Here is a 27,059-nt window from a genome sequence, read left to right as displayed (position 1 = left end):
AACAATGTCTTCAAAACACATGCTCTAGGATTAGGTACATAATATAATTGGTTTTCCAATCCACTCCTCATAAAGGACAGGAGCAAAGCTGTATATGCTATCCTGTCCTTTTTTGTTTTTTAGAAAGGCTGGTAGAAATTCTGTGAGACCAACTTTCACTGTCCCCATGCTTAAAAACCTTTACTGTCAATCAAGGTAGCGTCCTCCCTCTAAGCAATTTTTTGAACTAGTATAAGAAAAGAGTATCTGCACAATTGTGAACTGGTGGGCTCATTTCAGCTCAACAATGCTTGTGTGGTATTTTGAGATGAGGAAAGGAAGTAACAGGCAAGTTTCTTGTTCCAGAAAAGTAATTCAGTGGTCATGGTCCCCTGCAAGAGAAGCTTTGTTTTCTTTTGTAAGTGTCAATAGTAAGATTAAAATCGCACTTTATATAGTTAGTGTTCTTTGAATGCTCCTTGAGAGTTTGGATTTGGATTTTTGCTCTTAACCTCCTGCAGGAAGCTTGGCAGCTTTTTTTTTAAGGTATTCCTAGTACAGGAGGAGTAAGATCTGTGCCTAAGTTCTTTTTATCCTACCGTGCTGTACAAATGCACTTTGTTAGAATATCTGCACTGACAGCAAGTTCTCTTCAAGCTGAAAAACATTATTTTAAGAAGGAAATATGGTGGTGGTAAATGATTTTAGGAAAACAAACTCAGTCTATCAAGCATGCTAATAAACAATTTTGCATAACAGGGCTGAGTCTATGGATTTAGCTAAGACCTAAGATCAGTAATGTGTCTTCTTCTGATGATACTTCTTTACAATGTGTACAATGGACAACTATTGTAAGAAGTATCGCCAAATTTTTTACAGCTTGGTAAAACCTACATACCTCAATTTACAGCATGTTTGTACATATGTTATCGAGTCAATGTCTAATCAAGGAGTCTTCAGACATTGAGTCTTCCTTCACTAAAATGCATTCCAGATACTGTTCTGAGGCCAAGCAAGTATTCAGACATCAGGAAATGTACTTTTGCAACAATAAAACAAAGACACATTACATTAGTTTTATGCAGCAGGTGTCTTTGCCAGATGGTCCAAAGTGGTTTTTCACAAGTAAGGGTAGACACAGGCTTATATAGATGATTTACAAAACAGGCATTTTTGCACCAACTTCAGTCCCTCAAGCAGGGACTGGCAGCAACCTTCTGTGTTATTTGAAATGACATTCACAAAACATCCTGTTTAAAAGCACAAGCTCAGCAGGACTGCTGGTATTTACAAGAAAATATTAAAATAATTGGACTCTAAAAATTCCTGGAGATAGATGTCTGGTATTATCCAGTCACAAAAACCAGTTCTGGCAGGCAGGGGAATGACAGGAGCCCATGTGCATTAGCTGGTGCTGACTCCCATCTCAGTGGAGGTCACCGTCTGAAATTGGTCTCAGTTCTGGTTAGTGAAGCCTCAGCCTCTGCTCTTCTGGAGAGGCTGCAATAACTTCTGTCCTCCCTGGGGCCTGAATGAGATGTGCCTTTGGATGATCTGTCAAGTACCTTGCAACTAGAAAACAGAATAGCATTTGAGGAAGCAAATAATTACTAGTAAGCAAGTGATTTTCGCTCTCAAATGTCACTCTGATGCAGCAGATCTGCAGAGTAGGAATGTATGTTGTCACCTGGAGGGTAGGAGAGACTAATAATCCTAAATTTGGATAAGTAATTTGTTTCCCTTGTTTCTTGTCTGCATTGTGATTTTTAGAGGTTTGTTCTGGAGCTGTATGTCAGCATGCTATAGCAACTGTCCAGCTGGCTTTTATGTAGAAGGGAGACTGAAGGAAATCTCTGTGGTCTGTCTTTGCTGATGTAAGTGTGCTTTTCTCTCCCCCGTTTCCCACAAGGTGGAAAAGATTCGCCAAGTCAAGGCCAAGTCCCTCTACTTGCAAGTTGAAAAGTTACGTCAGAACCTGAACAAGCTGGATAACACCATTAGTGCTGTTCAGCAGGTCCTGGAGGAGGGTCGCACCATGGACATTCTTCTGGCTCGGGACCGCATGCTGGCTCAGGTGCAGGAGCTGAAGAACGTCAGAGGCCTTCTCCAGCCACAGGAAGACGACAGGATCATGTTCACCCCCCCTGACCAGGCATTGTATATGGCCATCAAATCCATGGGCTTTGTCAGCAGCGGGGCTTTTGCTCCCCTGACCAAAGCCACGGGGGAAGGTCTGAAGCGCGCTCTGCAGGGCAAGGTGGCCTCGTTCACCGTGATCGGCTACGACCATGACGGGGAGCCTCGTCTCTCGGGGGGTGACATGATCTCTGCCGTGGTCATGGGCCCTGATGGAAACCTTTTCGGGGCAGACGTCAGCGATCAGCAGAACGGGACCTACCTGGTCAGCTACCGTCCCCAGCTGGAGGGAGAGCACCTGGTGTCCGTGATGATGTGCAACCAACACATCGAGAACAGCCCCTTCAAAGTGATGGTGAAGTCTGGGCGCAGCTACATCGGCATCGGGCTGCCGGGGCTATCCTTTGGCAGCGAGGGAGACAGCGACGGCAAGCTCTGCCGCCCCTGGGGGGTCAGCGTCGACAAGGAAGGCTTCATCATCGTCGCCGACCGCAGCAACAACCGCATCCAGGTGTTCAAGCCGTGCGGGACCTTCCACCACAAGTTTGGCACGCTGGGCTCCCGGCCGGGCCAGTTCGATCGCCCCGCCGGCGTGGCCTGCGACGTTTCGCGCAGGATCGTCGTGGCCGACAAGGACAATCATCGCATCCAGATCTTCACGTTCGAGGGGCAGTTCATTCTGAAGTTTGGGGAGAAAGGAACGAAGAACGGGCAGTTCAATTACCCGTGGGATGTGGCTGTCAACGCGGAGGGCAAGATCCTGGTCTCCGACACGAGGAACCATCGCGTTCAGCTGTTCGGGCCCGACGGCGTGTTCCTGAACAAGTACGGCTTCGAAGGGGTACTCTGGAAGCACTTTGATTCCCCCAGAGGCGTGACGTTCAATCACGAGGGCCACTTGGTAGTGACAGACTTCAACAACCATCGCCTCTTGGTCATCCACCCGGACTGCCAGTCGGCGCGCTTCCTGGGCTCCGAGGGCACCGGCAACGGGCAGTTCCTGCGCCCGCAGGGAGTGGCGGTGGATCAGGAAGGGCGCATCATCGTGGCCGACTCCAGGAACCACCGGGTGCAGATATTCGAGTCCAATGGTAGCTTTTTATGCAAGTTTGGCACTCAGGGAAGCGGCTTTGGTCAGATGGACCGTCCTTCAGGTATAGCTGTCACCCCTGATGGCATGATTGTTGTGGTCGACTTTGGAAACAATCGAATTCTCGTCTTCTAATCTGTGTTTGAATTAGGAAGAAACTGTCTCAGGGAAATTCTTCTAAGAGAAAATGAAAAAATACAACGTTAATTCAAACCTACCTCATCTTTAATTTTTTTACAGATGAATGTACTTACCTTTTCTGCAGGGAGTGAGCCTGTAAAATTGAATTCTATCTACCTCATTGTCCTCCCTTCCCTCCCCGATTTCTCGCCCCCCTCCCCATCCCCACATACTCATAGTTCAGAACGTTTTACCTCTTTCCCCCCGATGGGGTTTCATGCACAAACGAGAATTGCTGTGCACATTAGGTGGTTTGTGTGGTGAGTTCTGTTAGACTAAGCCAAGAAAGGCGCTATGTAACTTTTTAAATGGAGAAAATGGTAGTAGGTGTTTGTAGAGAAATTTGTGTTCTTGACCATTCTGCAGTTCTGTGGGTGGGGACATGGGAGGGAGGGACATTTGTTGTTGTTGTTGGTTTTGGTTTTGTTTTGTTTTTTTTTTTTTCATTGCTGCTGCAGCAGAGAACTTTTTCCTGTTCTCCTTTTTATACCTCAGTGTGTTTGATTTACTGGAGAGCACAGCATCTTGTTCCCAGACAACTTTGAACGTTTTATGAAAGTGAGTGAGATTCACTCGCCAGGAAGAGCAAGTTTGCATCTTTTTTGGCATTTCTGTGTATTTTTTTACTGAAACACAGTAATTTAACAGCACAAAGTGAAGCTGATGAAAATGCACAAAAATTCTTTAAGTTTAAACCAAATTGTTCATTTTAGTGGCTTAGTGCGGTCATTGTAAAGTTTAGATAAAAAGCAAGGCTTCCTTTAGTGTATCCTGTCATTGAGAATTTCATTTTTACCTCTTTTCACCTGAAAGCTAAATTAGTTTGAAAAAAGTTGCTGTTTCTTTTTATCAGTGCCCCTAATCTAGGTAACAGAAGAGGTTAGGAGGAGCATTGAAACAGGGAAAATCAAACCCTTTTGATTTACTTTCTTGTGAAATGACTTAGCATTTTTTGCCCCTTCCCATAGAGAAACCTTAAGGGAATAAAGTTTGAATTTCTTAGAAGTGGTACCTTTTTCCAAAAGTAAGAAATAAGCACAGCTTTGGAGATTCAGGGTGTGATTTGGAGAAGTCAACAGTTGTTTTGTTTTGGGGTTTTTTGTTCAGAGAGGATTGCAATAACTCTATCACTGATTAATTTTTTTTTTTTTATTTTTTGTCTTCTGGCTTCCCCAGAGAGCTGGACTGTAAATTTTGGAAATAGCTACTGTAGCTTTTAGGGTGGGTGGGGTGGGCCTGGAGCTCCCTGCTGCAGGATCTCTGGCTACAGATCCAAGTGAAGAGTTACCAGTACCAGCTAAAGGCAAACTTCATCAAGGTGAAACTTTGCTGCTTTTTTTCCCAGGGCAGTACCAAAGACTTCTGTGTAAAATTAATGTATATGACCCTTAAAAGCTTGGAGGCAGGGGGAAGTTTGCCCTTTCGGGGATATTAGAAACTGGTGTTCTGAGAGGCAGAAACTTTTGGGGGAGAATAGAGATCTCTTTAGCAAAATGTGACTTTGAGTCCCTGGAAGGATTTGGTTTTATTCTTCAATTTCCTGCATTCCAGTTTAGCTGTTCAAGCAGATATGGTCTGTACAGACCTGTAGCTTCACCCTCTGGTGTTGGCAAACAAAAATTGTTTAAAGTGGGCAAGAGAGGGCTCTTCTTGCTCTCTGCAATGGAAAAACTCACGTGTCAGCACTCTTGAGTTTGGAAATGCCATGGGATTTACCTTACTGTTTGCAAAAGAAGATCTTTGAAATGTAAATGTGGTCATTGTCAAAAAGTCTGAAGAGCCTTAACCATCCTGCAAGGAAAGGGTTCCTCTCTGCCAGCCACCATGCACAAAAGTGACCTGAGGTTGAAAGGCTCTTTACAAGTTTGTGAGAAATCACAAGGTGCACTTTCCTTCTTGCTGCTTTTCCCCTCCAAGGAGTGTTAACTTTCTGAGTTTTGTAGAAATACCAATGATGTGTGCAGACAGAGAGCGCTGCCACTTTAGAGGAGGCTTAAACTAAAGGACCAGAAAGAGACAAGATTCATGAGATGGCAAAACCTCTTTCAAAAGAAGGGTGAGGAAAACCACGTAAATTAAATGGGATAAAACAACTGTGCTGCCTTTCAGCCAAAGCCTCAAGGAAGCAAACTCTTCAAAGCAGTGTGTTTCAGTTAGGCTTAATCTTAGGATGGCATGGTTTAAAAACAGTATGAAAGGATAATCTTTTATACAGATGTCTGTCAATAAATTTCTGTGGCCACACAAAACATGTATCAGAGAGAGCTAGTTTACCTTCAAGTTTTGCAAGTTCTGCCTGTGTGCACGCCTCCCTTCTTGGGGGTGGCCTACAGTTGTGACAGATGTCCGTGGTTGTCTTGTATTATTCAGCCTAAGAATTATTTGCAACTTGGGCTGTGAAAAAACTAATAGCATGCAAGATCTAGATACCAAAGAATAGTGGTTTAAAAAGCTTTAATGTTTAGTCTGCAGTGTCCTTGCATTTCTCCTATCATGTCTTAATGAAAACGCCAGGTCTCTAAATACTTTGACCAGAGTGGCTGACAGTGTTGAAGTGTCCTAGAAACGCTCTTGTGCTTAAATGCTTGTGGGGTTTGCCCTTCTCTGTGGCTAGAAGGGAGTTGTTTTTCCAGGCATTAAAAAAAAAAGGTTAAGTGTGCAGTCAGGATTGTGTTGAACTGGAGAACGTTTTGCCCCCCCAGCCTGCACCGTGTGGAAGGTGACAGACACTGAAGTTGCCCTTTGCTTTTTGAATGGAGCCATTGCACAACCCCCCAGCCCAGCTCAGTCAGGAAGAGGAATGACTTAAACTCTTTCTAAGTTTCTGTCTATTTAACTCAGTGGGATTTGCTTGCAAACCGAACCTTGAGTGTTTGACCTTGTGTTGTTGGGGAGCTTTTTCGTTTTAAAAACACTACTATTTAGCTCCCCAAGAGAATTCCTTATCTTTGTGATAGATAGTGCTAAGCACACTTGGTCTCATTGAAAAGTGGTAGTGTAGCTTATAAAATGGAGTGTTTTATATGCAATGAAAAAAAGTAGTGCTAATATACAATGCCAACATCAGATGTCCCATAGAGGCTTATTAAAAAGTAATAAACGAGATTCCAACCTTGCTCTGCTTTTCCATGCATGTTCTCAGGTTAATGCCCCAGTATCATAATGTACGTGCATGCAGAGAGGAAAAGCAAGGCTTGGAAGCTGGGTTGCAAACCAAACAAGCATTCAGAGTAACCTTCTTAACTAGGGGAAATAGCCTGGAGAAGGGTAAAGTGAGTGTGTACCTCTTGGTTGGGGCACAGCAAATGTGGGGGACAGAGCTGTCTACTCGAACTCCCAAAGGATTTTCTCTATGCCAGGTTAAACCAGTGGCTCTCTGTAAACCTTTTGCTTGACAAAATGTTATCAGCAATCAGTGTGGCTGGTTTGGGTGCTCAGCATATAAAGCAATCTTGTCCTTTCTCAGAATTATTTAAGCAGGAACTTTAGTAGCAAGCTGAAGCAGATTCAGTACTTGATAATGCAGGTCCTTGACATAACTTGCTCCTTTTGATTCAGTACGTTTTAAATATAACTGATTTAAGGAGGGCCATAAACCTGAAACTTTCAAACAAAGCAAGGAAAGGAAGATAACACCTGAAAACTAACGCATATTAGGGCCAGACTTAACCAACCTGAGAGAAAGAACAAGTCACTTGGATGTGGCATTCCCTTGGAATTGAAGGAAAGTGGGCCCAGTGCGTTATGTTAGTCAAACCAAAATTGATTTCTGAAGAGAGCAGGTTTATAGACTCACCTTGCCATAACTTTGATCATAAGATTTCTTTGTTCAGTTCTAGTTTAAAAAAATATTGTGCCAAAGTTTTGTTTATTTTTTAAAGGAGTGTAAGCCAAATGGTGCCAAAAGGTAATAGGGTATTTAAAAGTAGAGCTATTTAGACAAACAGTTTGGAACTGTATAAAAAAGGAACACTGGTACTTGAGTTAGACAAATATTGTACCTTTGGTCTTTGAGTCCTTGGGAGTTTGAAACCCAGTTTGCTGTGGTACAAAATGCACAACTAGAGATGCCACTATCTTTTGCTTGAAGTTCTACCTCACTTTGCAGAAGTAAATCATCTACCTCAATTTAGCATCAGACAGGCTTGGGAAATAGTTGAGAATCTGCCTGGGGGAAGGATTCATCCTGCCTGTTGGAAAAGCATTTTAATTGAAACAGAGATACTAAGTGTGTACTATGTGGTGACTGCTTGCTTTTGTTTGCTTTTGTTTTTGCTGCCTGCCTATGGAGATATTAAGCTGCCCTTGCTAGAGAATCTGTAAATAAAACCAAATGTTCAGGCAAACTGGACTGAGACCTGAAATGCTTCAGAGTTTGTTCTGGTTTCGCTACGAGGTATGGAAGTGTAAACTTTTGTTCAGTATTATGACACTCCTGGCTGATGTGACATCCTTCATGTTCATTTGCAGTGTTCTTATGTCCTTTAGACCTTTAGGTCTTCTCTCTACAAGAGAAAAACTTTTATGCATGCCTACCAATGTGTCCTGTTTAGGAGGACTGGTGTTATGATTGCTGTAAACACAATGCTATACCAAATGCTTGAAGGGAATAAGGTCCTGGTTTTTTATTTTATTGACTTGGTGATTGTATTTGTAGCTTGCTTGACTCAATGGGATTTTTTCCACCATGACAAAGCAATCAAGTTCCTATTCCTGGAGGGCAGCTTAGGTTCAGACATACTCAGGAGAGGCAGTTTAAAACCAGTGTCTTGGGGTTTTAGGCAAGTTAAGTAGTGATATGCAACATACCCCGTTTTACCTGTGGAGTTAAGTTGCAGAAGCATATTTTCAGACTACTCTCTTGGAGGAAAAAGAAGTCCTTTTTCCTCCCCAGCTCATATTAAGGGGTGGCAGAAGTGGGTACAGGAGACCCCTAATGACAATAGGCTGTGTTGGGTTTGGTAAATGTTATGGTGGGAAATGTACATTGATGTCTCAAAGTGATCTTACGGGTTAACAAGCCAGACTGGCATCTTTTTCCATCATTGTTCAACCAGTAATGGTTCTAAAAATGCTTTGTGTACCTGCATGGTCTTAGACCTTCTATTAATGATTGTATCAACTTACAAACTCAGGTAGATAATTTTTTAAGCTCTTTTCATAGAGCCTTACTGACTGAATGTTAAGTGTCTGTGTACTGATGTAGTTTAGTAACTTCCTTTTGAACTACCAGACTAGTTAAAAAAAAAAAAAAAAAGTCCTTTTATAGGTTTGTAGAGTACTTTTCAGACAATGTAGTAGTTTTTCCTTCAGAGGGAGAGAGGCCTGTTTCTGAGGGGTTTTTTTGGTGGTTTTTTTTTGGTTTTGTTTTGGTTTTTTTCTCTAAAATGACTAAGAGGTTTTTAACTAGTTTGTAAGGTTTGCTTAGTCACCTGAGTTGGTGGGGGTTTCTGTGACTCTTGTTTGTACTGTGCATTACCTGTCATGCCCTGCTCACTTCGTGCACAGGTCCTTGGAGGAGTTGAGTGTGTGAAACACATGCCTGCAATTTAACTCAAATAGAAATTGCAAGCCTTGAACAAAATGAAGCTCAGCCTCATGAAACCAGTGTCACACATGCTGTTTTTTCCCTCCCTCCCCTCCCCCTTAATTGGCTGTAGATGTTTGCCCCATCTTAGAAAAATTTCACTACTGATTTGTAAGTAGCATTGCCTCAGTGCAGGTTTGCATTGGGATCCAGGCTGATCTTGTAATTCTTTGGATGTTGAGTTGATTTGGTTTCTTAGTTTCCTCTTCTGTTACTTCTTTTCTACTTTAGTAACTAATCGTGCTGCTCTCCTGATAATAATAAAATATCTCAGGAGGTCAGACAGTGCTCTGCTTTTAATGAGCTGCTCAGAGCTTTTCTATCTAATTGAAAATGAGTCAGGCTGTAACAAAAATTGCCGTGCTCCAAAAAGGGCATCACATTTCTACTTGGAGAAAAAGTGATACAATTTTTACTTGTCAGATGTTGAGTACTGCAGAGAAAAAAGCATGACAGATTATGTGCAAACTTTTACGTAGAATAAGTGAACAAAATGTTAGAACTCTTGTGTTAATGGAGGCTTCTGAATGTATCTTTGTGGTCCATAGGGAAGGCTGAAGGATGTAGCAAGGAGACGATGTATCAGCTACTGGCAGCCTTAAAACAAAGTCAGTGTCTCTCTGGACTTTAAAATGTTCCTATGCAGTTTATTTTATTTTTGTTTAATCAAATAAATGTGAGGTTTTTTTCACGGCAACTCTGTGTGTGTGTGTGTGTGTTTCTGTACCTCCCAGGAAAAGCCTTCTATTCTATCAGGTTGCAAAAAAAAAGCCCCTCCTAGTTGTTTGTGTTATTAGAAAAAGTCCTTATTGTCATGACTGGAGAAAAGAGATGTGATATTGAACTCACTGCTTCAAACTCCATCCTTTTTCCCCAATATTTTGCTAGGAAGTTTCTGGTTTAACTTTTTTAGATCCATTTCTAGGTTTCCTTTCCTTCACCTTGGCCACTGAAAATGTTTCTTCTGCATGGCAGTGTTAAGCAAAGCCACCAGAACATTTAATAAGTCTCTCTGGCATCTTACAGGGCAGGCTCTCAACAAAAGTTGGGTTAGTGGAAAGCTGCCATTTTTTCTTACTACCTTGGAAAAGGTTTGAAAAGAAATGGTGAGCATAGGAAGATGCTCTTCAAGTGAGGTTAAGAATTAAAGCCACTGCCTGAATTCCCAGCATGGGTAGCAGTGGAGGTGGATTCCAGGCTCTGGAAGTGCTGTCTGCTTTAGCTTTTCAGAGCTAAGATTGCCTTCTTGGCATCAACTGTACAGCTGTAGGGCTCTCAGCACCATCCATCAAAACCCTTCACCAGGCCATTGCCTTCTTCCTGCTGGAGCAGCTGGCAACATGGCAGGAGTACGGAGATCCTTTGAAGTGGGAGGGAAGGAGGGAGAAGGCCCTGTGGAGGTGGGGACAAAGGCTGCACAGGTGAGTTTGTCCAGCTTCTGTGTTACTCTGTATTCCCTTGGCTCCTCTGTGTCCTCCTCCTGAAGACAACTGGTACCCAAAAGCTCCCTGAACAGCAGGAGATGGCTCAGGACACTGCTGGATGAGTGCTGGCCAGTCCTTGCACCGGGGCCATGGGCACTGCTAAAGGTATCAGCAGTGGCCACAGGCACTGCTGACCATTGTTGAGGCAGCAACAATGCTTGTGGTGTGTGCTGTGGGAAAAGGGAATGCAGCCCTTTCTCCTGCTCTGGGAATATGAGCCTCTGTGCTGCTGCAGGGGAAGATCCTGGAGGTAAGGGGAGAGTTGGGGGAGAGGCACAAGGCACCCTTTCCTTCTGGAAGGGGCCCAAACCAAACTGCTGAGCATTACTGGGTTTACTAACTTAGCCTACTGCTGAGCCTGGGCTGCTCATGCTCCCCGGTTTTCTACCGAAGGACAGCTCGCCGTTTTACTTGACCTTCACTTCTTTCCTACCAGAGATTAAAAGGATTGAAGGGAGAATCCAGGCCTTGGCTGCTGCCTCCCTTGACGTGTTATGATATTTATTTTTTCCTTTCTGTTAATAGCAAAGGCTGAAAGCTGAGACCCGTCATCCCCGCCCGTCCATCCCGCAGCTGCGGTGGGGGCTGAGCCGCCTCGGGGCAGCGGGGCCGGGGCTGCGGCTCACGTGCACGCGCGGCTGCGATAAGAGAGGTGCCTTATCTGGGAAACAACCGCATCCTTCACCCAGCCCCGGCACGGCCACAGCATCTTTTGCATGTGAATGCCCCGCATTCCTGGGGGGGCGGGGAAGAATCTTCTCTATTCAGGGCCCGGGACCACACAGGGAGCATCTTGAACCTTTTTGTATTTAATCAGTCAATCTACTCTGAGGTAAAAGATCTATCAGCTCCCTTTCTTCTCTCTTTCAGAAAGGTGATCGCTACCAACTTACTCCTGATACTTTTTTATTCCTAGTGTTTCTAAGCTGTTTGTCCCTACCTGAGGACAAGGGTGCGTTGCAGTGATAGAAAAGTCACTGAAAAAGGCAGCTACTGGGTTGGATTCTGAAAGGATTCATCTGACACGAGACAGAGTAGCAGGTCCCAAGCTGCTGCTTCCCTCTGGAGACACACCTGTGGTCACTCCACAACTTGCACATTGTTGAATAGACTTGCTGTGCTGTTTCTGTCAGCTGCTTTCTCCAAGATGATGGATACAAATCCTGCTGCCTTCCCCTCCTGGACACACGTGCATTCCCTCACACTCACGGTACTGAGAGCAGAAAGGGCCGGCCCCGAATCCAGGGTGCTGCTGGGAGCAGTGACCTTTGCCTCCAGCCAGCACCAAAAGTACAATGCCAGCAGCACAGGGAGATAAGGTGGTAGCTCAGCTCTGCCCTGGAGCTTATCAGGAGAGCTGAAATGGCACAAAACAGCCCTGAAGGGACTCTGAGAGGAGTGCTGGGCTCCAATTATCCTATGCCTCTCCTTCTCTCCTGTGCTCACAGTAAGTAACCAGAAGGTCCTTGATTATGCTCCAATCTTCCTTTGAGTAAAAGGCAAATTTTTTCTTGTTAAGAAGAGACATATTCCTCTACATTGGAAACTAGATTAAAAAGCTGCCACAATTTCCTCTCCAAAAGAAAAAAAAAAAACCCAAAAAAACCCTCCTACCCACCCAAGCCCCTGCTCCCCACAAACAAATCCACAAAAGAAACCACCCCAAACCCAACCTTTTTCTTAAAACCATGCTTCCTCCATAGCTGCACCATTACACCATTCTGTTGGGCAAAGGAAAACCAGAGAGAGGGGAAAAAAAAATCACAAAGGAAAAAAAAAGCCAACAGAAACAGGTTCCCTCTTTGTTGAGAAAGAGCATGGCTTATATATGTCAGAACAGTAGCCAACACAACAGCTCAACTGCTCCTTCAGGACTTTACTTCAGGTAAATGGTTTTCTTCACTCACTGCTCTCCCCTCTAGTCTCTTCAAAAAGAGCTGAATTACACACTTGGCTATTTTTTTTGTAAATAAACTACCACTCCTATTCAAAGCAGGTACTAACCTCTCATCATTCATTAAATAAGCTTTACAAACAAGTCTTTTGGTTTACATCTTTTATTAAAAATTTACATAAACAAACACACTCCAGCAATTGGGGTATTCAGGTGTCCTAGGTTAAAAAAATATACAAAATCCCAAGCCCCCCTGACCAGGGCAGCAGCAGGTTCAAGCACAACCTCACTTCCTTTGAACAGTGGTGAAAGCTGGCATCTGAATGGGCTGGATGGAGTGGACTGGCTGGAAAACAGGCTTTTTCCTCATGTCAGAGAGTGTTTTCACAGAAGGGAGCAGCTGGTTCCTCTTGATGATCTGCAGTGCCAGCTGTGTGTTACCTACAAGACAAGTTTCAATTAAAACCCCAAAATACCATTTAATGGCATAAGAATTATTGTTCAGGGACAGAGCTGATGAGCCAGCCCTGGGCCCAGGCCAGGTACACTAGCAGTCTTTCCTCTCCAGTGAAATGCTGGCACAGATAGGAAAAGCAGTAGACAACAGGAAATTTGAAAAAAATTAGATTTGATTGAGTCCACTTATTCTTAGCTGAAGACATCAAGCTTTTACCTTAGTACTGGAAGATGCCAAAGCACCTTCTAATTTCCCAAAGGTCACCTCTTCTCTCTCCCAGCTGCACAGTGAGGCTCTAGATCTCACACAACATGCCCTCACACTGTGACACTGCAGACAGTAATGCAAATGCCAAGGGCATGAAAGATGTTTTCAAAAGAAGAAATCTGATTTTTAACTGTATGTACGGTCCATCAAACAACTACCACTATACATGGAAAACTTACTCTGTTAAAAATTAAACTTGCAAAATTACAGGAGAAAAGGCACTGAGTTGCGAGGAGAGTATTTTTCCCTCATAATTTTCTTTTCCTGAAGTTTTTGTTTCAGAAGAGATGCACCATTTTGTTGTCATTTATAGAACAAAAAATGTCTTCAGCCTCTTTTAATCATGTACTTAGAAGAAGGGTAAGGGATGTAAATCCCACTTTCTACTCTCTTCTGCTCTGTACATCTTTGTTGCAGAAATAAAGGTTTCCAAAACTCCAATTTAGAAACATCTTTGTAAAAAAATCATTGTAGAAGTCTCAATTCCAAATACAAATGCTCAAATCCTCTGCCTGCCTGCAGTGCAGCATCACTGAAGGGGAACAGGCACACAGAACATTTCACAACACTTGGATATGAAGTGCCCCCCAAGGAGCACAGGTCTGCAACCATGACAGCTTCAGGCAGCAGCTGCACCAGTCTGCTCTCACTGCAGAATTCAAGTGCAACCTTTCCACTTTCCCATTATGTAGAGCTTTCCCCTCCTTCTAACGAAGTGAACCTTCAAAGGAAAGCATTGTGGAAGAGAAAATTAGCAGTATTACAAGCTTTGCTGCCATACTTGCTACACAGGCCTTGGCACAGCTTCTTTGGGAAACTTAGATTGTGGTTGGCTTTTAATGGAGAAAGCTTTTCAAACACTCTTTATAGTAGAAACTTCATCAAGGGTTTTACTGAGAATGTAGTCATGATATTTTATGAAAAATCCTTTTGTTAGGATTTTTTCTCCTGAGACACTGAGAAGCCTCAGAGGAAAAGAAAACCAATAATTATCATCTGCTGTGGAATGCAACAGGTACATCTTTGATTGGTCCATGCTGGTTGTTTCTAATTAATGGCCAATCACAGCCAGCTGGCTCAGACTCTCTGAGAGTCATGACCTTTTGTTATCATTTCTTTTTTTCCTTGCTGGCCTTCTGATGAAATCCTTTCCTCTATTCTTTTAGTATAGTTTTAATATATATATGTATATATATATATATATATATATATATGTAAATAAAATAATAAATCAGCTTTCTGAACCATGGAGTCATCTCTTTCTGAACCATTCTCGTCTCTTCCCATGTCAGGGTTGCCTGCAAACTTCCGCAGAGCCTATCCAAGAGTGCTGACTTCTGCACTAAGATAGAAAACTTCAGCTCAGGAAATGAATGTTTAGGAGGTCTGGAGTGTGTAAGAACAGGTTGGCAATAAACTATGGAAGTGAAGGTGCACATACATGGATCCACAGCAGAAGAAGGAGGCAAGGCCTAAAGGGTTTTGTCCAAAATACTGGCACAACTCTCTCTATAGGGTGGGAATGATGAGTGCTGCTCTCCTCCCTTTGTATCCCAGACTTAGGCTGCCTGAACAGCTCCCAACTTACCATTCTGCAATTCAAGATACACAGCCAGCAGGATGGCCTCTGGAGGGATCTCTTTGGGGTGGATCAGCGAAGCAGCCTTATTGAAAAAGAAGAGGGTGGAGAGAAAAAGAGCTTAAGAGAAAGATCCAGAACAAAGAAAGCGCCCCTTGACAAGATCAATTCATAACCAAGACCAGATTTTTTCAAACTCATACACTCCATCAGTTTTAAGCATGCAAGATTATCTACATAGCAAGATTGTTTCACACTAATTAGCAGGACCATCTGCTGTGTGCTTATGTTCATATGGATCTGTATTTCTTGGGCCAGCCTAGCATGGTTTCCTGCTGAGGTGACAGGTGAAGAAGGTAACCTCCACTGCTCCAAAGTTCAGAATACAAAGTTAACAAGGATTGTTCATTAACTTTCCATATACAACCATTTTTTGGCTATGAAGTTAATGAATTTATTGTAGATGCAGAGCCCCACTGTATTTTACATCCATGGGTGGCCTTGCACTCCTCTGGGCTTTACACAGGTGTTTCAGAGCCCAAGCAGAGACACCTGCCCCATCATAAGAAACCTCAGCAGGAAAAAGAGCCAGACAACTGCCTTAAATAGCTGAGAGCCTCATAGAATTTGAATCTGTTCACATACACAACCACTGTGAATTTGGAATTTGGAAGCTGCTGTTTCAGTTTGTAGCTCAACAATGCATCCAGGCAGTCTTCCTGACAGACAGGAGTGGCTGCAAAAAGAAACATCATGCTGAAAGAGATGGGTCCCAGCCATGAAAAAGACCAAGTGATGTGACACAGGCCAGGTGGAGACAGCATTTCAAAAGCAGTACTTGAGAATTCCTGGGACAAGAGGCAGACAAGGAGCATGCTTCCAGCAGAATTGTAGTTTGTTCTCACAGCCCTAAAGATAATAGTTCTGATGGTGAGTTATTAAATGACTAGGGAGAAAACCTTCTCTGAATCATAACAATTACTACTAAACCATTAAAAAGACCACAAAAAACTCAAACAAGCAAGTTAACTTAAACATGAAAAGGCTTCCCAGCCATCTTCCACTGTTCTGCTATGAACAGAACATAAAATGCTGCCTGTAGTGGTATCAAACTTTTTACACAAGTAAGAAATTTGGAATTAATTTTGTTTTTAATAGAGATTGGTTCATAAAGACAGAGAAAAGCCACCATCTCAGCAGGGTCTGCAAGTAAGCTGGGCTGTGAAATCACCAGAATTCACTGTGATTTGAATGGCACTTAGAAGGAAGTACATTTGTCCCTAAAGCTGCCTTGAGATTTGTTTTTCATACCTGATGAAGACACTTTCGAGCTTTGTCATATTCACTCCTCAAGCAGTAAGCACTTCCAAGGTTAAATAACATCATCGTTCGAGCAGACGTGACTGAACTGGGGTAACACTGTGGGGTCTGCTTGCCAGCTGCAATTAAAAGAAAATAAAATTCTTCTTTTCCTTACACTTTTATTCCAACTGGCCAAGTAAGTTCTTGTACTCTGCTGAATACAGTGGCTGGTACTTACAAGATTCCATTGCCTCATTCTCTCCTTTGTCAGACCCTGCAAAGAAAAAACAAACACATCATGTTCTGTGACCTTTTTTAAAGGTTATTACAAAAATAATACAAAGACGCAAATTTTCTGCTCTCTTCACAGTCTGGCATTAAAGAGGGAAAACAGATCAGTTTCCTCAAGAGTTTACATCATTCAAGACTTCCTAACTTCAGTGCTGTGCTTTTAGATTTGCAGATGAGTACAGTGAGTTTAAACTGCAGGCATGTCACTGGAATCAGAGGTGCTGTAGACTCCACTATACAGATGGTTCTGAAGTACTTTTCTTAACAGAATACACACTCCCAACAAGAGGACTAAGATTAAGTTCTCCCCACTCCCTATATCTCAGTAAAGTAGACTGCAGTGGTATGACAAAGCCTGGTTTAAAGACCAAAAAGCTGGGAGAGATAAATGACATAAAACCCAAACTTAACCATAATAGCATATTTAACAAAACCAGCTTTCAAAAATTTCATTCAAACAAGTCAGAATACTACAATATACAGTCCTATTAATGCTACAGAATTAACCACCTCATAGGAATGACAAACAAGGAAAAGACACACCAAACACAAAGTGGGAACTGAAGCCAGGAAAATAAAAACACAACAACAAAAACACAAACAACACTCTCTCTCACCCTGAAATAACCTACAGGTGTTAAAACAAAATGTCTTAATCATCATTACATCTGTGTCTAAAAAGTTACAACAGGAAGGCAGCTGAAAGCATAACCAGTTATCATGAAGTGTGGATGCATTAACCTAACCTTGATCCTGCTCATTTGAAGAGATCCCAAGGGAAACATCAGTGACATTCTCGGGGTTCAAGTGAGTGATGGCATCAGATATTCTGTCTAGAGAGATGAGAGCTTCTGCTGCATACAAATGCCCAAGAAACCTACAACAGCAAAAAGGGTCAAGGTACAAATGTCAGCACAGCAATCCCCACAGTTTGTTATGAGAGACAAACAATGCAGTTTTTGATGTGAGCACATGGGAACTGTTACTGGGAACAATAGCATGGAAGTTAACTTGCTCATAAGGTATTGTCATAATACCCAGTTCTACCATTTACTGCTTTTAGGCACCAAAGTTATAAAAAAATTCCACACCTGAATAATTCATCCATGCACAGGAGTTTCCATTCCACAGAGAAAGTACCTTGGTGGGGCTTTATTCAGAGAATGAAGAAAAGCCACCCCAGAATATGAATAGATCTACAATTTAAAGTGTTACATTATTTTACATTCAATAAAAATAAAGCACCTATTTTCCTGGGACCAAGATACACACCTCTCTTTGTCTTTGCAAAAGACCTGTTATTTAGCATTTCCTTCCTTACATAACAGTAACACAAAATATGTGTTACCTTGCAAACTCCTCAAAGATCTTGCTAATACAATGACTGTGCAAAAGGATGAGCTGCAGTAGTGTGAAGAAAAAAGCCAAAGAATTTAATTGGCACGGACCAGTTTAAAGCATGGTGCCAGCATATAAAAATAAGCACGAGTTACCTTGCCTTCCACAAGTACATTACCAGTTTTGAAAAATATTATTACTGTAAAAACCTCTGCTATACTTTATCCCGTGCATTAAATGCACAGTGTCAGAAGGATAGGACTGATGCTGCCTTAGAATTTGTAGAGCTGTATGAGAACTGGTGGGTAGAAAAAGAATGCACTTTGAATATCCTTCCAAAAAATACAGTGCCAAGTGAGAGGTGACTGAGAGAACTGAAGAATGGAACCTACATAAGCAGCAGTAGCAGGTGAAGTGACAGTCCTGCACACACAAGATCTGTTACCCTGAGTGACTGAGCAAACCTTCCCCTCTGAGGCTGTAGTTTCAGAAGTAACCTTTCAGCTGTGTGGGTTTGGGCTGATGTTAGCTACCCACAGCTGCACATCCCTGCCCCTTGTGCTGTGCCAAGCATGTGCAACCCTGCAGTGAATCCTGACAGAGACCTGATGGTCCTGCTGTTGCATGGGACCCCAGAGCTGGAGAAACAGTAACAAAACCAGCAATTGATTCCAAATTATGTGGAATTCATACACAAAGGAGGCAATTCATGTTCCTGTGTATCAATGGACATTTAGTCAGGGCTTCAACAAGAACTGGAGCAGGCCAAGCAATTCTTTGCATCAAACACAGATTTGGCAAGCAACTACAGACATTGGAAGCTTCAACTCAGAAGTGTCCAGCAAAAACAGGGCTGAGAAAGAAGAAATGACCCCATCAGACTTACTTAAGAGACCCTGAGAGCTTTGGTTGCTGCAGAAGTTTATCTGCATGATTCAATGCCATAAGGTTATCCCCCAAAGCCAGAGCCACATAAGCACTACACGCAAGGATCGAGCACCTGGAAGGAAACAGACATATAAAGGGGAGGGGGAGAGAGTCAACATGTTAAATGCAGAATTCTGTGATTCCAAATACACCTGTTAAATCTTCTTTCTTGTTTAGTGCTAGAGAAATATATCAAACCTTCAATAATTACTTCCTATCTAACTATGAAGTAAAAGGGTTTTCATTATTTATGGGCTCGATTGTCCTACCAATATAAACCAAGGATCACCATGGTGTGCTCAGTAAGATTTTGCAGTTTTCATCTTAAATGACAGACTAAAAAGTGGACTTCACCATGTGTCATTTTTCTCATGGACAGTTTGCCATTCTCACACTCTTGTTACCGGTCTTGCCTTGAACTCTCATTTGTACTCCTCTGCCCTCACCTTCTGTTGTAGAGAAGAGTAGCAGGTTTCTAGATTGCTGTAAGACACACAGTAGCTATCAATTAAGCTGTAACATATTTCACTCTTCTATTGAACAACATCTGCACACAGATAGACAAACACTGGAGAATCTGGCATTTCCGGTTTTGTGTTCAATTGAGGGCTGTAACCCAGTGCCAAGACTCTGAGTGATCCATGGCATTTTGTTGCCATCACAGACTTGCTTATCTTTCCAAAACCAGAAAATCTCTGGCAGTTCATTTAATGAAATCTGAACTACTCACATTTTCCATCTTCAAACAATAACCCCACATCAGGACGCCATCATTAGGCCAAGCTTCACACTTCGTAATAACTGCACCCCTCTCCAAACACTGTTCTTGGCGATATTTTCCACTTGGTAAAACATCTTTCAGTGCAGGCTGCCTTGTCCTCAGGGCACAAGCCTCTGCCCAGGACACCCTGCTGTGAGCAGGACTCTGTTCTTCTCCAGGGAGGACGAGTGGATGCTCTGAGTGGGGTCTCGGGTTGGGAGCGGTGGGAGGAGAGGCGCGGGCTCTCCCGCTGGTAGGCGGGCTATTACTGCCCAACCTTCTGGCAACTGTCAAGCCCGCTTTCGGTCCAGCAGTAAGTCATGTCATTCATGGCAGGGCCTGGGGTGCCTTTATTCCCCTTTCCCAGGAGGCATGCTCCTTAATTATGCACAAGTAGGATAAGAAACTTCTCCAGTGTTTTCCCCTACCCCCCACTTCCTCTCCACCGTGTCCAGATGTCACATCAAATCTGAGCACATACAAAAGCTTGAGAGAGGGAGAGGAAAGCTTCCCCAGCTCAAGTCCCAAACCTAAAACATTTATGAAAGGTTGTGACTGGGAAGGGGGATGGAATGGGGAAAAAAAAAATCTCTGCAATAACAATCTGCTTCTAACTAACCTCTTTTTGTCGCTACCTCAAGGAGGTACAGCTTTTAAATCAGCAGAGATGCTGCGTGTCACCAGCAAAATACCCTTAGACACAAGTCAGGCCCTGCAGAGTGCCCTTTCCCATCAATGTGTGTTACATTTCCCACAACTTTTTTAAAGCCTATTTTTAATTCTGCAAGTGTAAATTCAAACACAACACATGCTCCAATCACACAACAGGATGAAACCTACTCCTCTGCTCTAAGCACTAGCCACTGTTTGCTGCCACATAAGAGCAGGCAACAGCCATCTAAGGAGGAAAACATTCAGATTTCCTGCCATGCAGTTGTGTTCTTGCACTTGGATCCATTGTTGAGTTGGCTGAACCGAAGCTCAGGAGAGCTGACAGCCAACCGGAGCAGAAGAATTGCAGCACAAGGGAAAAGACAAACTAGTGTTTCACCCCGCTCAGGATTCTGACAAAACTCCACAGGTCGCCTTTGAGCACGGCAGACTTCCAGCATCACCGAGCCTCCACATGCCCTAAATAAAACTGCCTTTGCACTAGGAAAAAGAAAAATGTTTTTTTAAACTGCCAGATTATGTCAAACAGCCTCTTGTGTAGGTCTAGGCAACAGGATTTGTCAGCCCACACAGACTGTAAGTTTACGGAACCCAAACTCCACATCTGACTTGCCTTATTTCTCAGGGAAATGGCAAGCCAGAGCAAATCCAGTCCTTCAAAACTTAGCATGAAGGCACCAAAAATGACACTTCTAAACCATTAAGAGAACATCACTAATGTGAAATAATTTCAAACAGCTAAGCCCAACAATGGATATAAAATACCTACTTTTTATGTTTCGACACTGGCAAACAATACAAAATATTAAGAAATACAGAATGCAGACTGTGCTTACTCCAAGGGGAAAATCAGCACCAGCAAAGGGGAGATGGGGGAAGAAGTAGCTAAGAGTGAGGAAGAAGAGAGTGAAACAGCTCTGGGTGATAATCACTGTAAGCTTGTAGTACTGTGACAGGGCCAAACAGACCACTGCAACCTTTAAATGGATAACTGAGGCAAAACTGGGTAAGTGTGGAGAAAGCAAATGATCGAATGATTCATTTATCTCTACCTGCTTTGAGGGGAAAATTAAGGTTCTTACACAAACACCTTCAATCTAAGGAGAAAGACAGCGACAGACCTTGTTGTGGTCTATCTCAACTTTTACAATAAAATCCACACAATTTTCCAAATGTAGAACTGTGGTCTACCAGAACATCTATTCTCTTGATGTATCCAAACAGTGTTAGGTGGCTGTGGTGTGTGGAACATACTACAGCCTGAGACCAGAGCAGGGGCATTGGCTTGTCCAAGGATGAGAAGCAGCGAGAAAAATTGTTTAGAAGAAAAACCTGTAGTTTCTACTTCCAGTGCATAAATTCTTAGCAATGATTGGTGTCCTCAGACTTCTGCTTGTTGCTTTTAAAACCTTGCAATTGAATTACTATTGAATTACTGCTTATTATGAGAATAGTCCACTCAACTAGTCCACCAATTTGTGCAGAAGTATCAAGCAATATATAGGATATGTAAACCTTTTCTAGATTATATTTTTCACTTTTAAAAACTGTTCAGGGACAAAGGTAAGTCAGGCATCCTCTTACAAGGATGCACAACTGTATACAATCATCCAAAAAAAGCATTCACAGTCTCTTTTCAGTTCTAGAAGTAATAAAGGTTTTTCAATTCAGTGACTTGCCAGGAAAAAACTGAACAGATACCTATTCCTTAGGATAATCCTTGACAACATCCAGAATTCTTTCTTCTCAATTTTCCTGGATTCAACAAGAATTTCAATTTTCTCACTTAGCTCCTTAGTGAGCAAGGCTACAGGACTACTATTTGAGTGCAATGTTTTTTGCTATCCACATCTCCAGAAGCTTAGAAACAGTTTCAGCAGAATCTCTTTCTAGGAATGTATAGTCCTCTAGATTAAACCAAAGTATGTAGTGAAAAAAAACCAAAAACCCAATGTTTTTCCTTTCCTCATATGAAGTTCTTTACCAGAAGCAGCTCATTTCTTGCTGAACTGCTAAGTTTTTCCTGACATGTTGTCAGATTTCATCAGCAGATAACAACAGCTGATTGTGAAAAATAAGGCTACATATTAAAAAAAAAAAAAATCACAAATTGACACCATGTAATTTTGACATGTGGCAGCCACATTTTCAACAGTCAGGAGGAGAAAAAACCCACAAAACCCACAAGCAACCCACATCACTGTTTTTAATCCAGCATGTTCTATTTCAAGTAGCACGCTCTTGTACGACTCCAAAATGAATAATCGACGTTGCCTCACAGATTCCTCCTGAAGTGCTTTTAAATGAGTACAAAAAGATTTGCTACATGTAGTGGAGCAAAAAAAAGGTTAAGCTGGTCATTCTAAAACATAGGTTACCTGGGGTTAGGCTGAAACAGAATGTTTACCTAAGAGTTCAAGTGGGAAATTACTGTATGCTTTGTCCATAATAGAAACTTAAAACAGATTTCTTTCTTCTAAACAGGTGCAAGCTTTACAGTAAGAGATTTTCAACAAGCTGGAAGCCACCTGAAATAATTAACATTGCCAGTAAATGGTAATCTTGTTGGGGAAAAGTAAAGAGACTCTAGATAAAATGATACTTATTTACACACACGTGAGTTATTCCACCTGGAGAACATTCAGACTCCTGAACAGGCAGTTTAAGGATCTTTGAGAACACATAAGAAATCTACAGTGAAATTTTACCTATATTTTTCCATTGTGAGAAAGTCAAATGCCTGGACAGAGGCATTTTTGCTTTGTATTTTATGTAAACTATGGATTTATTCCTGCTGAAAGGAACACCATTCTCATTGGTAAAAGCAGCTATGCTGCTTTCTACTTTCATTTTTTTCCCATCCAACAAGCATATAATGTGGGGACTGAATTCTAAACTAGCCTTATTGTGACTTTAAGGGAAAAGGTACATACAGTAATTTCCATCCCCTTCCACCAATGTCAACAGCCATTCTCAGGCTTTTTAGATTTGTCCTTATGAGACTTGATATTTTCAGCTTTGCCCAATATATAACACCAAACTTACAATACTGCAATCAAACAGACTGATCTACCTAAACTGTAATTCTGGATGATTTCTATTTGTTCAGATTCAAGGCCCAGAAGAAAGGAAGCACACACATTTGAAAAAAAGATTACCAGCTACAATTCAACATCACAGGTGCCTACAAAAAGACCCCTAGGAATGACAATGAAGGGAGAGGCTTTTTTAATGATGAATATTTGATATTATTTACTTGCCTTAAATTCTCCAATTCCTGTTTCTTCAAAGGCGAAGAAGGAGGAGCTGCAATGAATTTATCCCCTTCATGACTTTTATTGCTAGAATAAAAACAGTGTATTACTATAATAGATAATTTTAAAAAATTCTCAGTGTATTTATTCACTCCATTTAAAAGAACATAAATTCTGCAGCTTAAAATAGAGGGAGTTGAAGTTATTCACAGATTGAGGCACACACTCTTATCCTAACCATTCCATTTGAGAAGGAAGAAGTGGGACACTTGCTGGAAAGGATTTGACTGACAGACCAAACAACCCACACCATTCTTCACAGCCTTGAACTATTTTTGAAGTTCAGTGTAGGATAAGCATTTTTAACTGGAGGGACACAGAATTTGCTGCATTTGTAGCTTGTCTCCTTTTAGCCTGTAAGAAAAGCAGTAAACTAGTTTTCTCTCTAGACCTCTTAAAAACTAGTTACATAAATACTCTAGAAAGATAACCCACAAAATGCTACAGCTTCCTTTAGATTTCTAGCTTCCCTTTATTACAAAATGTTTCTTCTATTTTTTTCCCTTTCTCCAAATAAAATTCCACTTTCTTAAAATTACACCTTTTTTTGGGGGGAGAGCATTTGGGGAGTATTCATTCTATTTAAGAAGTATGAAACTTCACCCTCCAATAAGCTGAAAGAACTTCCTGGAATGAGAATTGAAGAGACAGCTAATGGCGATATCTTGGCAGTGAGAGACACCAAGGTCTAGAAAAAGATTTAAAAGAAAATTCAGAATTGAAACTGAATCTGTCCACTTAACAAGAACTTAATTTATGAGTTTCATGTCTCTCTATTACAAATAGGTAAGATAACTCCAACGTTCAAAACATACAGCAGAAATCTCCAAGGAATTCATACTCAATACTGCTGTAGAGTACATACTTCATGCCTTTACCAAAAATTAGTTCCAAAAAATACCCTTAACCACTAAAAGCATTCACTCTTTTCTTGTGAATAAGAGAAGAATCTGCCTTAAGAGTCAGCTTGCTCAATTAGTGGATTTGCTTTAAAACCATCCTGTTCAATTAGTGTGATTTTCTTCAAATGCCTTGTATGTTTTACTGTTCTCTCACAGAGGTTCCCTTGTCAGAAGGAACAAATCCTTAGAGAACCTTTCAGAATGTGGCACAGAAATTCAAGAACAGCCTCCTTTGTTGGATATTTTGAAATTGGCAATGACTACTGGAAGATATGAGGGAGTCCTTTCTTTAGCTTTTTTCAGCTGAAGAAGCATCTGGTTTTGAAAGTAGAAGGTAGCAAAGGATCTTCCCATAGAGGGCATGTTTTCCTTTCCTCACTCCAACAAAAATAAACAAAAACCACCCCAAAGAAAACAGAAAAGGAGGTCTTGTCTGAGTAAGGACCACCATTTTGTTTTCATTACTGCCCCTTAGTGAGCCCCAAAAGCTTAAAAGTGAAGTCCCATTTAAACCAGAGAAGCTTCATCTCAGTGGGCTGCATATACACTTGCCAGAGAACCTCCAACCTTAGTAAAGAGAAAATGAAAAAAACCCCTACAACAACCAACCAAACAAAAATAAAAACCCACAACCACCCCTTCCTCCCTCTGACTTTTATAAATCATTTGGTCACTTGACAAGAGAGACTGTAATTGGAAAAACAGGATTATAGAGAGCAGCTTTCAAATATTGTTGCAAACAGTAACAGCCACTGACCCCCAGCCACAGACAACCTCAGAATATATGAGGATGCACCTTGTGCCTACACGACACGGTATGTGTACAGTAAATCCTGCCTTGTGACAAATGCATCTTCTTAACATTTATCTGTACTCAGGTCTGACAAAACCACCGTGTTTTTTCATTACTCTCTAAGTAGTTCAAGTTCTACCACAGAAACTTTTTCCAGATGAAAAAGTATTTTAACATTTACCCTCAAAATGGTCTTTAATGAAAGTGCAGACTGTGATCAAAAGTTATTCTTCAAAAGGAAGTCCAGAATATATGAGATGATGCAATAAATTAAACCACCTTCCTTTAACATACATGCCTACAAATTACTTTTTCTGAGATTTTATTGACAGAAAAGATTTTTCTTAAATTCTTTTCTGCAAAATATGATTTATTAAGCAATAGCTCCATGCTGCTTTCCTACTTACTTTTTAAATCTAGTTTCCCATTTTAATGCAAACACAACAAAGCATACTAGGGCTGATGAATGTCAAACCCAATCATGGGGAAATGTTTACCACTGAGTTTCCAGACATTCAGATATATATTGAATCAAGTACATGGCGCACGTGCGCTCACACACAAAATCACTGTAACATGAAACTTCACTTACAATTAGAGAAATACCAATATGCCCAGCAGGAGGGTCTGGGAAAACATAACATTTGCAGCACAGAAAAAAAAAGATGGCCAAGAGAAAAAATAATTTCACTATCTAATTTAATAAAAGCTGATAGGGACAGGAAGAATCAATTCAGTATTTTATTCTTAAATTTAAACAACAAGCAGCTAAACAATTTCCTTGAACATACCAGCCTTATTAAGAGAATTTAAAAATATGTTCTGCTTTTCTGCTGACCAAACAAGGTAAATCACAGACACAGACCGTCGGCACAGAGTTCCTCTGGACAAAAAGAAGGGCTTATATTCAATTCTGTTTACCTGCATGCTTCACTGCTTTCAGTGTTTTCTGTATTTCCCCCCAGCTGATTATTAGTTTTTGATCCATTTTCCTGCTTGGGCTCCTGTTGATCTTCTGGCAGTAGCAGCAAGGCATTTCTTAGACAAATTGCTGCAAACTCCATGCTGGCTACAGGTATTGCTGAGGACTGCCCATCACTTAAAGAGACACAGAAGTTGACCAATAAGTAGCAATCCTACTAAATGAAAAATTAAAGCAGAGCTCCAAAAATATCTGAATGCAGAGAAAACTTCACCCTAAAAATGTTAAATAACATTTTAATATACCAAATGTAATTTATTAAGATGTAGTATCTTGTTATCTTTACATATTGAAAATACATCACATGCCCAAATAGATTCACTAGATTTTTGATTTCACTTCCTGAAGTTTTACAGCAGAGCAACTAGAGTCTTCCTGCATTTTTCTTAAGTGGATTACTGAAAATATATGTTTTTAAGTAAGAAAAAGAGGACAGATTCAGTTATCTGAAAATAAAATTTCAGATAAGTAAATTTTAAGCTTTAATGCTCATCTTACTTACAATAAACACACAGTTAAGCCCTCTGCTGGCTTATCACAGAGGAGGCACAAAATGATGTTTAAGACTCACCAAGCATTTTAGCATGCCTCTCTCTTCACTACATAAATGAACAGTTATTCCACAACAGTTTTAAAATCTCTGATAAACAGATATATATCCTTAACAAAGCTATAAAAACAAAATAAATAACCCATAGAAAACATACTCACTTATAAACAACATTCTGTATGGACTGGGATGCTAGGACTATCTTACGGTGGTAGCCTTGACCTACTATTGATTGCACAATTCCCTTTTTGCTGGGAAGACCTTTAGTCTCTTGTTCTGATGTCTAAAAGGAAAAAAAGAGCTTAAATATCAAGGCTATTGAATGAGAGCTTGACAAAGTAAGTGAAGGCTGAAAGAAGACCTTGAACCCTGCTAAAATATAAGAATAATGGATACAGTTTTAAATCTAAAGTACAATGAAGGATCAGGCACCTTCTATTGTCTTTGTGTTGCAGAGGGGTTTTATTGCACACAGTGTAAGCACAGATTAGTTCTGACAGCTTGTCTGATAGCCTACTGACCTAGTTTCTCCTCTGTTTTGAAAGCAAAAGAACAATGAACCAAGTCATATTAAA

At 41.4% G+C, this 27,059-nt stretch overlaps 2 protein-coding genes across 4 annotated transcripts in view; one reads left to right on the top strand and one right to left on the bottom strand.

Annotated features, from left to right (window-relative positions):
• TRIM71 (tripartite motif containing 71) overlaps positions 1-9,669 on the top strand; it is a 61,157-nt gene extending 51,488 nt beyond the window's left edge. The window contains exon 4 of the mRNA XM_071429437.1: positions 1,889-9,669. Coding sequence (XP_071285538.1) covers positions 1,889-3,340 — 1,452 coding nt within the window. The 3' untranslated portion in view covers positions 3,341-9,669. The remainder of the gene's footprint in view (positions 1-1,888) is intronic.
• Positions 9,670-12,497: 2,828 nt separating this feature from the next.
• Positions 12,498-27,059, bottom strand: part of CNOT10 (CCR4-NOT transcription complex subunit 10) — a 32,675-nt gene continuing 18,113 nt past the window's right edge. The window contains exons 11-19 of one of the 3 annotated variants that reach the window (XM_071429434.1): positions 26,646-26,767; positions 25,874-26,050; positions 23,204-23,284; positions 18,471-18,584; positions 16,993-17,123; positions 16,194-16,229; positions 15,965-16,092; positions 14,663-14,738; positions 12,498-12,791 (exon numbers count right to left, since the gene is read on the bottom strand). In XM_071429434.1, the coding sequence (XP_071285535.1) occupies positions 12,637-12,791; positions 14,663-14,738; positions 15,965-16,092; positions 16,194-16,229; positions 16,993-17,123; positions 18,471-18,584; positions 23,204-23,284; positions 25,874-26,050; positions 26,646-26,767 (1,020 nt within the window). In that variant the 3' untranslated portion in view covers positions 12,498-12,636. Of the gene's footprint in view, positions 12,792-14,662; positions 14,739-15,964; positions 16,117-16,193; positions 16,230-16,992; positions 17,124-18,470; positions 18,585-23,203; positions 23,285-25,873; positions 26,051-26,645; positions 26,768-27,059 lie in introns of those variants that run through there. The other 2 variants (XM_071429435.1, XM_071429436.1) reach the window with 2 other exon arrangements.

This window comes from Agelaius tricolor, unplaced genomic scaffold (genome assembly GCF_023055355.1).
Source record: "Agelaius tricolor isolate 1412-34295 unplaced genomic scaffold, bAgeTri1.0.p SCAF_6, whole genome shotgun sequence".
NCBI classification, from domain to species: Eukaryota; Metazoa; Chordata; class Aves; order Passeriformes; family Icteridae; genus Agelaius; species Agelaius tricolor.
Note: the sequence above shows the minus strand (reverse complement) of the source record. Positions and strands in the feature narration are given on the sequence as shown.